This window comes from Dreissena polymorpha, chromosome 15 (assembly GCF_020536995.1).
Source record: "Dreissena polymorpha isolate Duluth1 chromosome 15, UMN_Dpol_1.0, whole genome shotgun sequence".
Taxonomy (NCBI): Eukaryota; Metazoa; Mollusca; class Bivalvia; order Myida; family Dreissenidae; genus Dreissena; species Dreissena polymorpha.
Window position 1 is genome coordinate 37,597,324 of NC_068369.1, and position 14,138 is coordinate 37,611,461.

Here is a 14,138-nt window from a genome sequence, read left to right on the forward strand (position 1 = left end):
GCCCAATAATTAGTGCACTTAAAGGTTTGATACATTGCATTATCGTCTGCAAAATTCATATTTATGAGAATCTATCTAAATAAGGTTGATATTTCACTTTTATAGGATTGAACTTATGACACTTTATCTGGGCAATGATCGTTTTGTTAATTATTCATATTCCATTGTAAATTTCACTTCAACTTGATACACATACTCGAATAATATGTATGGGACTCTTCTAAATAAATAAAGGTACATGGTGCCGAGAAAATTGTATTTCGGGGAGTTCGTTCCTGCATATTTTATAATACTGTCAACATATCTGAGATTTGCTTTATTGATACCATGCTGTTTTGTCTAAATTAAACGGTATTTTTATACAGGATATATTTCACATCTGATCTGAAAAAAAAACGTCATGAATTCGTATTGTCGGTACTAGGAGATTAATCAAATGAATATTTGAAGCATCTGTCAGTATAACAAAAAAGTTTACTTACACTTATCTTGTCTGTATTTAAGATATTAGTCTGGTTATTGATGGCTCGAAACTGATCTATTAATCCGAGTGTTTTTTAGCATTAATTTTGTGATTTCATTTTATTATTGATGTCTTTATCAATATATTATTTTATTTCTCAACCTAAAAAAATGACGAAATGATTCATGAGGGAAAATACTTATCCTTTATTTGTTGATATTTGTTTCTGTTTTTCCCTTCATTCGTTGTAACCACAAATTCTTTCTTCTAAAAGCCATTATTCATTATTAATACTGATGTAGGTTATATGACTCATTCAATATTGTTATTACAAAATTAAATTGGTACTGTTTCTTATACATAAACACGAAGTGATGAAGCTATTGGTGGAGTAACATTAAAGTTGTGCACATGTAAATAAGTATCGATACCACTTTACTTTACACTATACTGCATGTATAAATCATTTGTGCGTATGGTAAAAGTATTGCCGTTTTTTATACCATGGTGTATTTTTACAATTTTAAAAGAATGCTATCAATATACATGTAAATTGTCATACGATATAGTTCAGCATATATGAGCCGTGCTCTGTCAAAAGTGGGTTAAATGCATGTCCTCAAAGTGTCGTCCCAGATTAGCCTACGCAGTCCGCACAGGCTAATTAGGGACGATATTTTCCGATTTTATGATATTGTTCGTTTAAAGCAAGTGTCTCCTTAACAAAAGTCTATTTAAGGCACACATTGTCGTCCCTGATTAGCCTGTGCGGACTACACAGGCTAATAGTGGACGCTACTTTACGCACATGGATTAAACCCCCATTTTTACAGAGCACGGACCATATGTAGAGTAATGCGTCAACGGGACTCGTTGAATGTAAAATCAGTGCCTTCAACTGAATTCATCTCAACGTACGTGTACAATTTGCAAATTATAGGCCAAGATAAGTTCCAAAGAAGTTGCCCTTAATGCGCAGTTTATTGAATGATATTGGTGCACATAAACCCGGGATTATTTGCCCATTGCCTTCCTGTGGGACTAACCTTTAACTTTCAGTGAACAGTTTGCACTCCTCTCTTGTATTAATACTACTCTTTATAAGCCGGGAGAAAAATAAATGACGCGACGTTTAGCATCATAAAACATATTTATCCCATTGTTATTAAGGTAAATCAATTAAGTGCACTTCTTCTAAACTACTGTATATGTATTACTTTCCCTTGCTCGAGACATCCGTGTATTGGATGGGGAATACGCATATTGATGATACAATATCGTATAAATTTCGGAAACGTATTCTAGATCTACAGCAAAGGTGTCTATGAGCTCCAATAGCTCACTCCTTGGTAAGCGAAATCGACGGAAAAGTTCATCATCATTGTACATGTCTTATGGATTCAACCTATCTCTAAAAACTCGCTCTCTTCGAAATTGTCTTCGCATTCGATGAACAAGTCGCATGGAGGCCGCCATGATTAAACTCGAAACTATCCGCGTTCATTTTGCACGGGTTTTGAATGCCGACAAAGCGTCAAGCGACGAGCAGTCTTGGGTCCGGTTTAATGAGAGCGACCATGGTCGGGCGACTATGGTTGTACCAGCGCATAATCGCCCTGCGACGATAGCCGTGTTTAATGCAGAGCGACGGTCTTCAATCGACCGCGCGTTGTTCGACATATTGTCGAGCGACCGCAGTCTACCCCTCACACCAAGGTCCGGTTTAATAAAAAACTACAAAACACGACTATAGTCGCGCGACTGTGCGGTCGACCGACGGTTGTCGGCCGCCAACTGACAAATTGTCGCGTTCACGGAGAAATTTGCCGCGACTGTGGTCGCAAGACTGTGTGTTCAGTCGACTGCGGTCGTTGTAGTCGCTATTTTTAGAAAATTATCACTTCCGCCATCAACATTTTTTTATTTATTGTGCGAAAACTCATATCACGAAAAGTAAATCTGAAATTTGTTGAAATAATATGATATTATTTGTTAAAACAGAATTCGCTTGCGGATTATTCGTCAAAGGTGTGTTTGTAATAATATTCATTAAGTGTTCAAAGTTCAAATACAAAATCTGACGCAATGAAATTAAATCTATTACTATTGTTCACGCGTCTCTGGACAATGTCCTTTCGCGTGTCAAAATTGCAGAACCTCAAACATACTTGCCAACGCAGTTTCAAGATGTTGGAACCAAACACCGTTCATTTATATGAATATTCACCATATGCCAATATGAATTGGTGCGCTCGACAAATCGGACGGAAGGAAGGATCGAATGAATAATGCTCGTAGATCGAGGAAAACGCGTGCAAAAACTGCATTGCGGAGTCTGGATGTCTACGGAAGTCTTTAACACCAAATAACGGGTTTGCAATCAGCTCTAGAATTCACTAATGATTATGGACATACTGCTGAGACATTTTTGTTAAAATGTTATTTTATATCTGTCTTCTAAATCTGCCCAATAATTATTGCACTTAAAGTAACAATCACGCTCAAAATATCGAATATTTCGTTAAATAAAGCTAACCCATAAAAAATCAATGTTCCTTTTAGCAAAATGCAAAATTTCCACGTTAGATATTGTCTGGTAGAATTGATTTAACGAGATACAAAATGCTCGTTTTTTTTTGTGGCCACAAATAATTCCATGAATATCTCCCGTGAAATATCCGAACATTCACGGGCGAACACGAGATTGGATACGGTAAGCGTCGGAAGCATGTCATGAATAATCATTCTGTGAAATCAAAATGAATTCTGGGTAACTGGAACTTAGCGAATGCGAAAATGGCTTGTATAAATTATGCAAATGAACGCAACCCGAATGAATCCGATCCTGACTCGAAAGCGAAAGTAGATTATATCGTGGAACGATATTTAGATATTTAGATGCTTAAAACTTGCCGAATGCTTGTATTATAACGTTTTTACATCAATGTTGCTTGTTTTTAGGGTCTTCCTATTGTGATTAACCATCGTATGGTACTACTTGTTGTCGAATGTTTTTATATAGCATAATACAGTAGCCGTATGTATTGGTGAGCGTGAAAGTGACTTTAAAGGTTTGATACAATGCATTATCGTCTGCAAAATTCATATTAATGAGAATCTATCTAAATAAGGTTGATATTTCACTTTTATAGGATTGAACCTATGACACTTTATCTGGGCAATGATCGTTTTGTTAATTATTCATATTCCATTGTAAATTTCACTTCAACTTGATACACATACTCGAATAATATGTATGGGACTCTTCTAAATAAATCTAGGTACATGGTGCTGAGAAATTGTATTTCGGGGAGTTCGTCCCTGCATATTTTATAATACTGTCAACATATCTGAGTTTTGCTTTATTGATACCATGCTGTTTTGTCTAAAGTAAACGGTATTTTTATACAGGATATATTTCACATCTGATCTGAAAAAAAACGTCATAAATTCGTATTGTCGGTACTAGGAGATTAATCAAATGAATATTTGAAGCATCTGTCAGTATTACAAAAAAGTTTACTTACACTAATCTTGTCTGTATTTAAGATATTAGTCTGGTTATTGATGGCTCGAAACTGATCTAGTAATCCGATTGTTTTTAGCATTATTTTTGTGATTTAATTTTATTATTGATGTCTTTATCAATATATCATTTTATTTCTCAACCTACAAAAATGACGTAATGATTCATGAGGGAAAATACTTATCCTTTATTTGTTGATATTTGTTTCTGTTTTTCCCTTCATTCGTTGTAACCACAAATTCTTTCTTCTAAAAGCCATTATTTATTATTAATATTGGTGTAGGTTATATGACTCATTCAATATTGTTATTACAAAATTAAATTGGCACTGTTTCTTATATATAAACACGAAGTGATGAAGCTATTGGTGGAGTAACATTAAAGTTGTGCACATGTATCGACACCATTTTACTTTACACTTTACTGCATGTATAAATCATTTGTGCGTATGGTGTATGTATTGCCGTTTTTTATACCATGGTGTATTTTTACAATTTTAAAATGATGCTATTAATATACATGTATGTTGTCATTCCATATAGTTCAGCATATATATGAGCCGTACTCTGTCAAAAGTGGGTTAAATGCATGTGCGTAAAGTGTCGTCCCAGATTAGCCTATGCAGTCCGCACAGGCTAATTAGGGACGATATTTTCCGATTTTATAACATTGTTCGTTTAAACAAAGTGCCTCCTTAACAAAAGTCTATTTTAGGCACACAGTGTCGTCCCTGATTAGCCTGTGCGGACTACACAGGCTAATATTAGACGCTACTTTACGCACATGGATTAAACCCCCTTTTTACAGAGCACGGACCATATGTAGAGTAATGCGTCAACGGGACACGTTGAATGTAAAATCAGTGCCTTTAACTGAATTCATCTCAACGTACGTGTAAAATTAGCGAATTTTAGGCCAAGATAAGTTCCAAAGAAAGTTGCCCTTAATGCGCAGTTTATTGAATGATATTGGTGCACATAAACCCGGGATTATTTGCGCATTGCCTTCCTGTGGGACTAACCTTTAACTTTCAGAGAACAGTTTGCACTCCTCTCTTGTATTAATACTACTCTTTATAAGCCGGGAGAAAAATAAATGACGCGACGTTGAGCATCATAAAACATATTTATCCCATTGTTATTCAGGTAAATCAATTAAATGCATTTCTTCTAAACTACTGTATATGTATTACTTTCCTTTGCTCGAGACATCCGTGTATTGGATGGGAAATACGCATATTGATGATACAATATTGTATAAATTTCGGAAACGTATTCTAGATCTACAGCAAAGGTGTCTATGAGCTCCAATAGCTCTCTCCTTGGTAAGCGAAATTGACGGAAAAGTTCATCATCATTGTACATGTCTAATGAATTCAACCTATCTCTAAAAACTCGCTCTCTTCAAAAATGTATTCGCATTCGATGAACAAGTCGCATGGAGGCCGCCATGATTAAACTCGAAACTATCCGCGTTCATTTTGCACGGGTTTTAAATGCCGACAAAGCGTCAAGCGACGAGCAGTCGTGGTGTGAGGGGTAGACTGCGGTCGATCGACAATATGTCGAACAACGCGCGGTCGATTGACGACCGTCGCTCTCCATTAAACACGGCTATCGTCGCACGACGATTATTCGCCGGTACAACCATAGTCGCCCGACCATGGTCGCTCTCATTAAACCGGGCCCAAGACTGCTCGTCGCTTGACGCTTTGTCGGCATTCAAAACCCGTGCAAAATGAACGCGGATAGTTTCGAGTTTAATCATGGCGCCCTCCATGCGACTTGTTCATCGAATGCGAAGACAATTTCGAAGAGAGCGAGTTTTTAGAGATAGGTTGAATCCATTAGACATGTACAATGATGATGAACTTTTCCGTCGATTTCGCTTACCAAGGAGTGAGCTATTGGAGCTCATAGACACCTTTGCTGTAGATCTAGAATACGTTTTCGAAATTTATACAATATTGTATCATCAATATGCGTATTCCCCATCCAATACACGGATGTCTCGAGAAAGGGAAAGTAATACATATACAGTAGTTTAGAAGAAGTGCACTTAATTGATTTACCTGAATAACAACGGGATAACTATGTTTTATGATGCTAAACGTCGCGTCATTTATTTTTCTCCCGGCTTATAAAGAGTTGTATTAATACAAGAGAGGAGTGCAAACTGTTCACTGAAAGTTAAAGGTTAGTCCCACAGGAAGGCAATGCGCAAATAATCCCGGGTTTATGTGCACCAATATCATTCAATAAACTGCGCATTAAGGGCAACTTTCTTTGGAACTTATCTTGGCCTATAATTTGCAAATTTTACCCGTACGTTGAGATGAATTCAGTTGAAGGCACTGATTTTACATTCAACGAGTCCCGTTGACGCATTACTCTACATATGGTCCGTGCTCTGTAAAAATGGGGGTTTAATCCATGTGCGTAAAGTGGCGTCCACTATTAGCCTGTGTAGTCCGCACAGGCTAATCAGGGACGACAATGTGTGCCTTAAATAGACTTTTGTTAAGGAGGCACTTGCTTTAAACGAACAATATCATAAAATCGGAAAATATCGTCCCTAATTAGCCTGTGCGGACTGCGTAGGCTAATCTGGGACGACACTTTACGCACATGCATTTAACCCACTTTTGACAGAGCACGGCTCATATATGCTGAACTATATCGTATGACAATTTACATGTATATTGATAGCATTCTTTTAAAATTGTAAAAATACACCATGGTATAAAAAACGGCAATACTTTTACCATACGCACAAATGATTTATACATGCAGTAAAGTGTGAAGTAAAGTGGTATCGATACTTATTTACATGTGCACAACTTTAATGTTACTCCACCGATAGCTTCATCACTTCGTGTTTATATATAAGAAACAGTACCAATTTAATTTTGTAATAACAATATTGAATGAGTCATATAACCTACATCAGTATTAATAATGAATAATCGCTTTTAGAAGAAAGAATTTGTGGTTACAACGAATGAAGGGAAAACCAGAAACAAATATCAACAAATAAAGGATAAGTATTTTCCCTCATGAATCATTACGTCATTTTTTTAGGTTGAGAAATAAAATAATATATTGATAAAGACATCAATAATAAAATTAAATCACAAAATTAATGCTAAAAAACACTCGGATTAATAGATCAGTTTCGAGCCATCAATAACCAGACTAATATCTTAAATACAGACAAGATAAGTGTAAGTAAACTTTTTTGTTATACTGACAGATGCTTCAAATATTCATTTGATTAATCTTCTAGTACCGACAATACGAATTCATGACGTTTTTTTCAGATCAGATGTGAAATATATCCTGTATAAAAATACCGTTTACTTTAGACAAAACAGCATGGTATCAATAAAGCAAATCTCAGATATGTTGACAGTATTATAAAATATGCAGGAACGAACTCCCCGAAATACAATTTTCTCGGCACCATGTACCTTTATTTATTTAGAAGAGTCCCATACATATTATTCGAGTATGTGTATCAAGTTGAAGTGAACTTTACAATGGAATATGAATAATTAACAAACAGATCATTGCCCAGATAAAGTGTCATAAGTTCAATCCTATAAAAGTGAAATATCAACCTTATTTAGATAGATTCTCATAAATATGAATTTTGCAGACGATAATGCAATGTATCAAACCTTTAAGTGCACTTATTATTGGGCAGATTTAGAAGCCAGATATTAAAGAACATTTTAACAAAAATGTCTCAGCAGTATGTCCATAATCATTAGTGAATTCCAGAGCTGATTGCAAACCCGTTATTTGGTTTTAAAGACTTCCGTAGACATCCAGACGCCACGATGCAGTTTTTGTACGCGTTTTCCTCGATCTACGAGCATTATCATTCGATCCTTCCTTCCGTCCGATTTGTCGAGCGCACCAATTCATATTGGTATATGGTGAATATTCATATAAATGTACGGTCTTTAGTACAACAATATTGTATAAATTTCGAAAACGTATTCTAGATCTACAGCAAAGGTGTCTATGAGCTCCAATAGCTCTCTCCTTGGTAAGCGAAATCGACGGAAAAGTTCATCATCATTGTACATGTCTAATGGATTTAACCTATCTCTAAAAACTCGCTCTCTTCGAAAATGTCTTCGCATTTGATGAACAAGTCGCATGGAGGCCGCCATGATTAAACTCGAAACTATCCGCGTTCATTTTGCACGGGTTTTGAATGCCGACAAAGCGTCAAGCGACGAGCAGTCGTGGTGTGAGGGGTAGACTGCGGTCGCTCGACAATATGTCGAACAACGCGCGGTCGATTGACGACCGTCGCTCTCCATTAAACACGGCTATCGTCGCACGACGATTATTCGTTGGTACAACCATAGTCGCCCGACCATGGTCGCTCTCATTAAACCGGACCCTGGTACAACCATTGTCACCCGACCATGGTCGCTCTCATTAAACCGGACCCAGGTCAACGCAGAAGGGGGGACTACGACGATGAATTTTTAGCTAAAGAAATTAAGAATGCTCTCCCTTGAAAAAAAGTTTTACCTTCCCACGATGACCGTTAAACTCAATTTCTTCCGTAATGGTTCGGAGTGCATCGACGTGTAGCAACTGAAACAGCAGTAATAAGGAAACCAACCACTGCGCATGTGCGACCGGAAATAGCATGTTTACATCCGGATGATCTGAAAAAAATGATACTTTCATCGTATAATACAGCCAACGAGAGTAAACGAATGCAATTTAATTATCAGTCTAATACAATGGTTTCAATTAAATAATAATTTTCTAATTGAAACGTAGGCAGTTTTAAATGAGGGATGTGCGAATGACTGCGTGTGTGTGCGTTCACGAGAGTGTGTGAGTGAGTGGACGTGTGTTAATTTATTCGTTTTGTGTTTTAAGGTTGCCGTGGCGTAGTGAATACGGTATTCGTATAGCTACAGAGTGGTCACGGGTTCGATCCCCACTGATCCCTAGATATCTCCCATTGACATCATGTACTAGTTCTAGCCCAAGGAAACGGATTCGATAGCGTTTCAAATAAGTAGTAATAAGTTTAATGTGATAGAACAAAACTAATAAAGTTTAAACTGAAAACTAGACTTGTTTTAGTTAGAGATGTTTGCTTTAGTATTAGTGAGCGCTCTCTTAAATTTCTCAGAGAAAAGGAAGCACGTTCCTTTATTGTACGGGTTTTAGCTGCGTTGGTTTATATACCAAGCACAACAGTTATCATAGCTTCTTGTTCTGTTCAATTAAAACGAAGAATGCATAATTGTTTTGTATAATTGCATTTCTTATTATTCAATCTCGCTATTGATTATTCTACTTTTGTCGAAAATGCAGTCAAACAATTATTTCGGAGATCCGGTATCTTAAAACTTTCATCAATACGGATCTTGATGTCTACTTTTATAATACGTATAATTACGGCGTAGAAATTATAACACGAACTTTAAATTATAGGGTTCGCGGACTTTCACATTTGTTACTTGAGGGTCCGTCGCAACATTTCGGCAGCTCGAATTACCCGTCTCACACACAATCTAGATGTTAACTGTCCGCGATGATTGAACATTATCCAATTGAACGGCCAAGGCAAAACGCTATTAATTATCTGTTTCTCATGATCAGCCTTCTCGATTTTGAATAATAATTTTAAAAAATACATGAAATTTCAAATAAAATTGAATGTAACATCGAGAATACTGTTAAATAATACACTAAAGATGTACGTAAACAATTCTACTGAGTCGTATTCTTAATAATATTTGTAATCAAACTTATAATGTATCCGTTGCAAAGTGATACACTATAACCAGCGAATGTTTTTCCCAATTTGGAAATGTTTTTATTAAAATAAAAAATAAAAATAAATTATTTGTTTGGAAATATTCAATTTAGAATTTTTTGACAGCAATTGGGAAATTTGTAGTTTTTTTTTCCTATTTGGGAAAGTGCCGTTTTCCGGTACTTTAAAAAGAAGGAAAAAATCGCTGATTATAACGTATGTAAAACACACTTAATGTTAACAAATATAATACACTCAGTGGCAAATTATTTAACTGAAACTCTACGTATATCATGTAGATTTTGCAGACACAGTAGTTATGTTTCACAAGTAAGTTATCAACACATTAACGGGTCCTGAATATTTAGATCAGCACAGGCTTATCTTTGAGGTCACTTTTCTCGAGACTGTGTTTTGATTTAGATGAGACTTCCTTTAAACGAAAAAAATCTATAAAAGCGCAAAGTGCCGTTCTTGTGTAGCCTGTGCGGACTGCACAAGATTATCTGGAACGACACTTTAAGCACATGTAATAAGCTCCGTGTTACAAGAGCGCAACTCGTTTGCATGTTCAAGCTAGAGGCGGATTCCTTTCTGGTGTACTTGGCGTTTGAAAAGGTCGCCAATACGCCAAGCCGAAAGAACGATAAATATAATGGCCAGAACGACAAGAAGTAGCCACACGACACATATAACATGTGTCTCCCTTTAAACCCACCGACAAGCCAACATAAATGAATGACAAATATATCCGCCAGAACGTTCGACAAGTATCACGTTTGTCGCCATGTTTGCTGTTCTTGCGTGTTATCGTGTTCGTAAACTTCAGAAACGCAAGAACGTTATGGCAAAATCCGCAACCATACTCTGCTAGTAAACATTTAAGCAAACAAGCGTTGGTCATATCTTCATTGAATCACGATTCACGACTCTCCTGACACATTTTACATCTACTTGTATATGAAGATACATGTGTTTTTGTGTTTGCTCATTTACTCGCTTACGTTTATTTTTATTTGTGTTGAATTGCTTCCCCAAACGGATATGTTTATTATTCAAAATATATGGACCCAGAGGACCCAGAAACTACAGACACTATCTGTTGCCTAAAACGCTAACCAACGTTAACGCGGCGGGAATGTTTTCTTATTCATCATCTGTCACTAAAACGCTCACCAACGTTAACGCGGCGGGAATGTTTTCTTATTCATCATCTGTCACTAAAACGCTCACCAACGTTAACGCGGCGGGAATGTTTTCTTATTCATCATCTGTCACTAAAACGCTCACCAACGTTAACGCGGCGGGAATGTTTTCTTATTCATCATTGCTCACCAACGTTAACGCGGCGGGAATGTTTTCTTATTCATCATCTGTCACTAAAACGCTCATCAACGTTAACGCGGCGGGAATGTTTTCTTATTCATCATCTGTCACTAAAACGCTCACCAACGTTAACGCGGCGGGAATGTTTTCTTATTCATCATCTGTCACTAAAACGCTCACCAACGTTAACGCGGCGGGAGTGTGTTCTTGTTCATCATCTGTCAGTTATTATGGATTACCAAATCAGATAAACGGGTATTGATTACCAAATCAGATAAACGGGTATTGGTTACCACATCAGATAAACGGGTATTGGTTACCAAATCAGATAAACGGGATACTTGCTAAAACACAATTAAACAGTCGCCTGTGCGGAGCCGTTTATATATTTAAATATCATTTTTGCGAACGCTCTATAAATAACAATTACTTTAATTTCTAAGTTTAACATATTTGTATCGTTCAGTTTTATGTGTAACGTTTACACAAACATTATTTGATTACAGTTAATTCATCATTAAAAGTCACATTTTCGTATACATGTCATACAAAGGATTTATAAATTTATATCTAGTATATAATAAAGTTTCAATAGCAAAAATAAAATAAATCCTGTTTAAAATTTAATATTAAATACATATATATATATATATATATATATATATATATATATATATATATATATATATATATATATATATATATATATATATAATTAAAATAATGATAATTTATTTTGACAGCTACATTTGCAACGTCGAATATACATAAGCAAGATAAGAACACTTTAGGACAATTTTCTTTGAAAGAGAATATAACCGGGTGCTCCTCGAGCCTGTAAACAGTAAATAAATAAATACTGATCGCAAAAACACTAAAATCAGGTGACAGAGCACACGTTATTTCAACAAATGACAAATGGAATATCGGCTGTAAAAAAGTGTTTAAATAACTCTAGTCTAGCCTGGTCCTACAAAAACATACAACCAATTAAATATGCACATATATTCATAAAGACATTACATTCTAATGTAAAGAATCCGAGTATTAATTATCACTGAAAAAAAATGCACGCGTAATTAAAGATTCAGCTATTTGGCACTTCTAACCCATTCGTAAGAATTCAATCGAGCGTTATGCCTTTACATTTGCAAGCAATATTGATAACATTAAAAAGTGCAAAACATCACGTAATCTTCACTGAAACTGAATAGTTTAACATGATAATCGGCTAGTGTGCTACATTTAGTATCCGTTTGAAATATTACGATGCTGTTTCAGCATTTTCTTTATAATTCACCATTTCCTTTATACTGAACTATTTTCAAAAATATACATAAAATATACTTCAAGCCATCTGTATGTGTTTGCATGCATTGACATGTTCGTGATGTTTTTTGGGTTAATTTTGTCTTTAATTGTCTTGATCTAATGCTAGATTTTAGTAATCGAATATGTATGGGTCAAGTGTATGTGTATATAATTGTAATTCAAACTTAGTATTAATTGCTTTAGACGCAGATTACTTATTGAATAAAGGTAATGACACAGATATTTAATGCGAAACCGGAATAGATTTAAAGCGAGAAAATTACAGTATTGTGTCGAATACCCGTATGAAAACCACATACTAATTACAAAGTTAATGAAGCGACTGTTGACAACCAACGTGTATTGAGTCAATTATAAACCATGCGATACAACAAGATTATTTACATCAGTATTAATTCAATAAAACCAATGAAGTGATAAAACACGCTCGTTTTCAATTTCTTATGAACACAAATAAAAAAGGCTGCGTTTAATATCGTACTTGTAAGAAATGTTTAAACAACACCAAATCTTAATTTTATTAACAACTGTATGTGTCAGTAAAAATGCATTATTTTCTGATAATTGCAGTAAAATATGCACGTTGCATCTGTTAAAACATGTGTTAAAGTTTCAATAACTGGTGTCTTAGTAAGGCGTTAATAGAATTACACATTCTACAGTATGAGGTTCTGTCATTTTTTCCATTTAATTAAGAAACAAACAAACACTCTTCATATTATACTCACTGTGAAAGTAGGAATTTTGAAATCCGTTATCTTTGTAATTATTTATTTTATTTACATTTAAATATATTCCAAAAACTTCATAACATATCAATGATGAAACATTACCTGTGACATTATCGATGAGTTTTACAGTCCTATTTAACAGTTTAAGTACCAAAATGAGGCTTGCTGTTAATGAAACATCCGTATAGAAATCCGCGGGGTCACTTTGTTTCACAACTTTTATTTCAAACAAAACTTCAAGTGAAAATTGCCATCGAAAGGCGACACATTTCTAATCAAACCCGGCTGTTCCAAATGGTTAATCGATTAAACTGTCTACATCCAGGTCAACCAAAGGTCCCGAGTCCGTTTGTACCAGTCCGTTTGCATCACTAGCCTGCCTTATGTTTTTGTAGCAATGACACGCAGCACTGGTTAGACCGCTCTGTACCATACCCAAATAGTATGCGTATACTGCACGCAAAAAAAAGGATTTGCGTTGTTGTTTACTTTCTGGTAAGACCGTTCTGTACCATACGATACCCATATACAAAACAGCCAATACAAGCATTTCAAATAGATTCACACACTGTTTATAATAATATGCTCAATGTATAATGCTCTCCAATCAAAGAATTGCGATATTCTTGATACACTAGTAAGACCGACGCATGCGGGACATATTCAAAGAAAATATTTACTTCCTCCCATAAATGCAGTATTGTGCCATACACCATTTAAAAAAGAATACTTCCGTTAAAAGGCAACTGCGATGAATTTGTCACTGTACAAATATCGCTCTGTAACGAATTAGTAAAACATGTTATATATTTGATTTGAATTTACAAAAATGAAATAAACAAGCAAATATGTATGCATAAGCAACACTTGAGGATATTTGAGCAAGTAACAAATGGAAAAATACACAATATATGTATTATAATAATGTAATAAATAAACCCCAGAAACCTTTTCGGGAGAA

The 14,138-nt window shown here is 35.5% G+C and overlaps 1 protein-coding gene across 1 annotated transcript in view; it reads right to left on the minus strand.

Annotated features, from left to right (window-relative positions):
* LOC127860548 (uncharacterized) overlaps positions 1–13,530 on the minus strand; it is a 109,099-nt gene extending 95,569 nt beyond the window's left edge. The window contains exons 1-2 of the mRNA XM_052398668.1: positions 13,280–13,530; positions 8,540–8,679 (exon numbers count right to left, since the gene is read on the minus strand). Coding sequence (XP_052254628.1) covers positions 8,540–8,662 — 123 coding nt within the window. The 5' untranslated portion in view covers positions 8,663–8,679; positions 13,280–13,530. The remainder of the gene's footprint in view (positions 1–8,539; positions 8,680–13,279) is intronic.
* Positions 13,531–14,138: the final 608 nt, after the last annotated feature.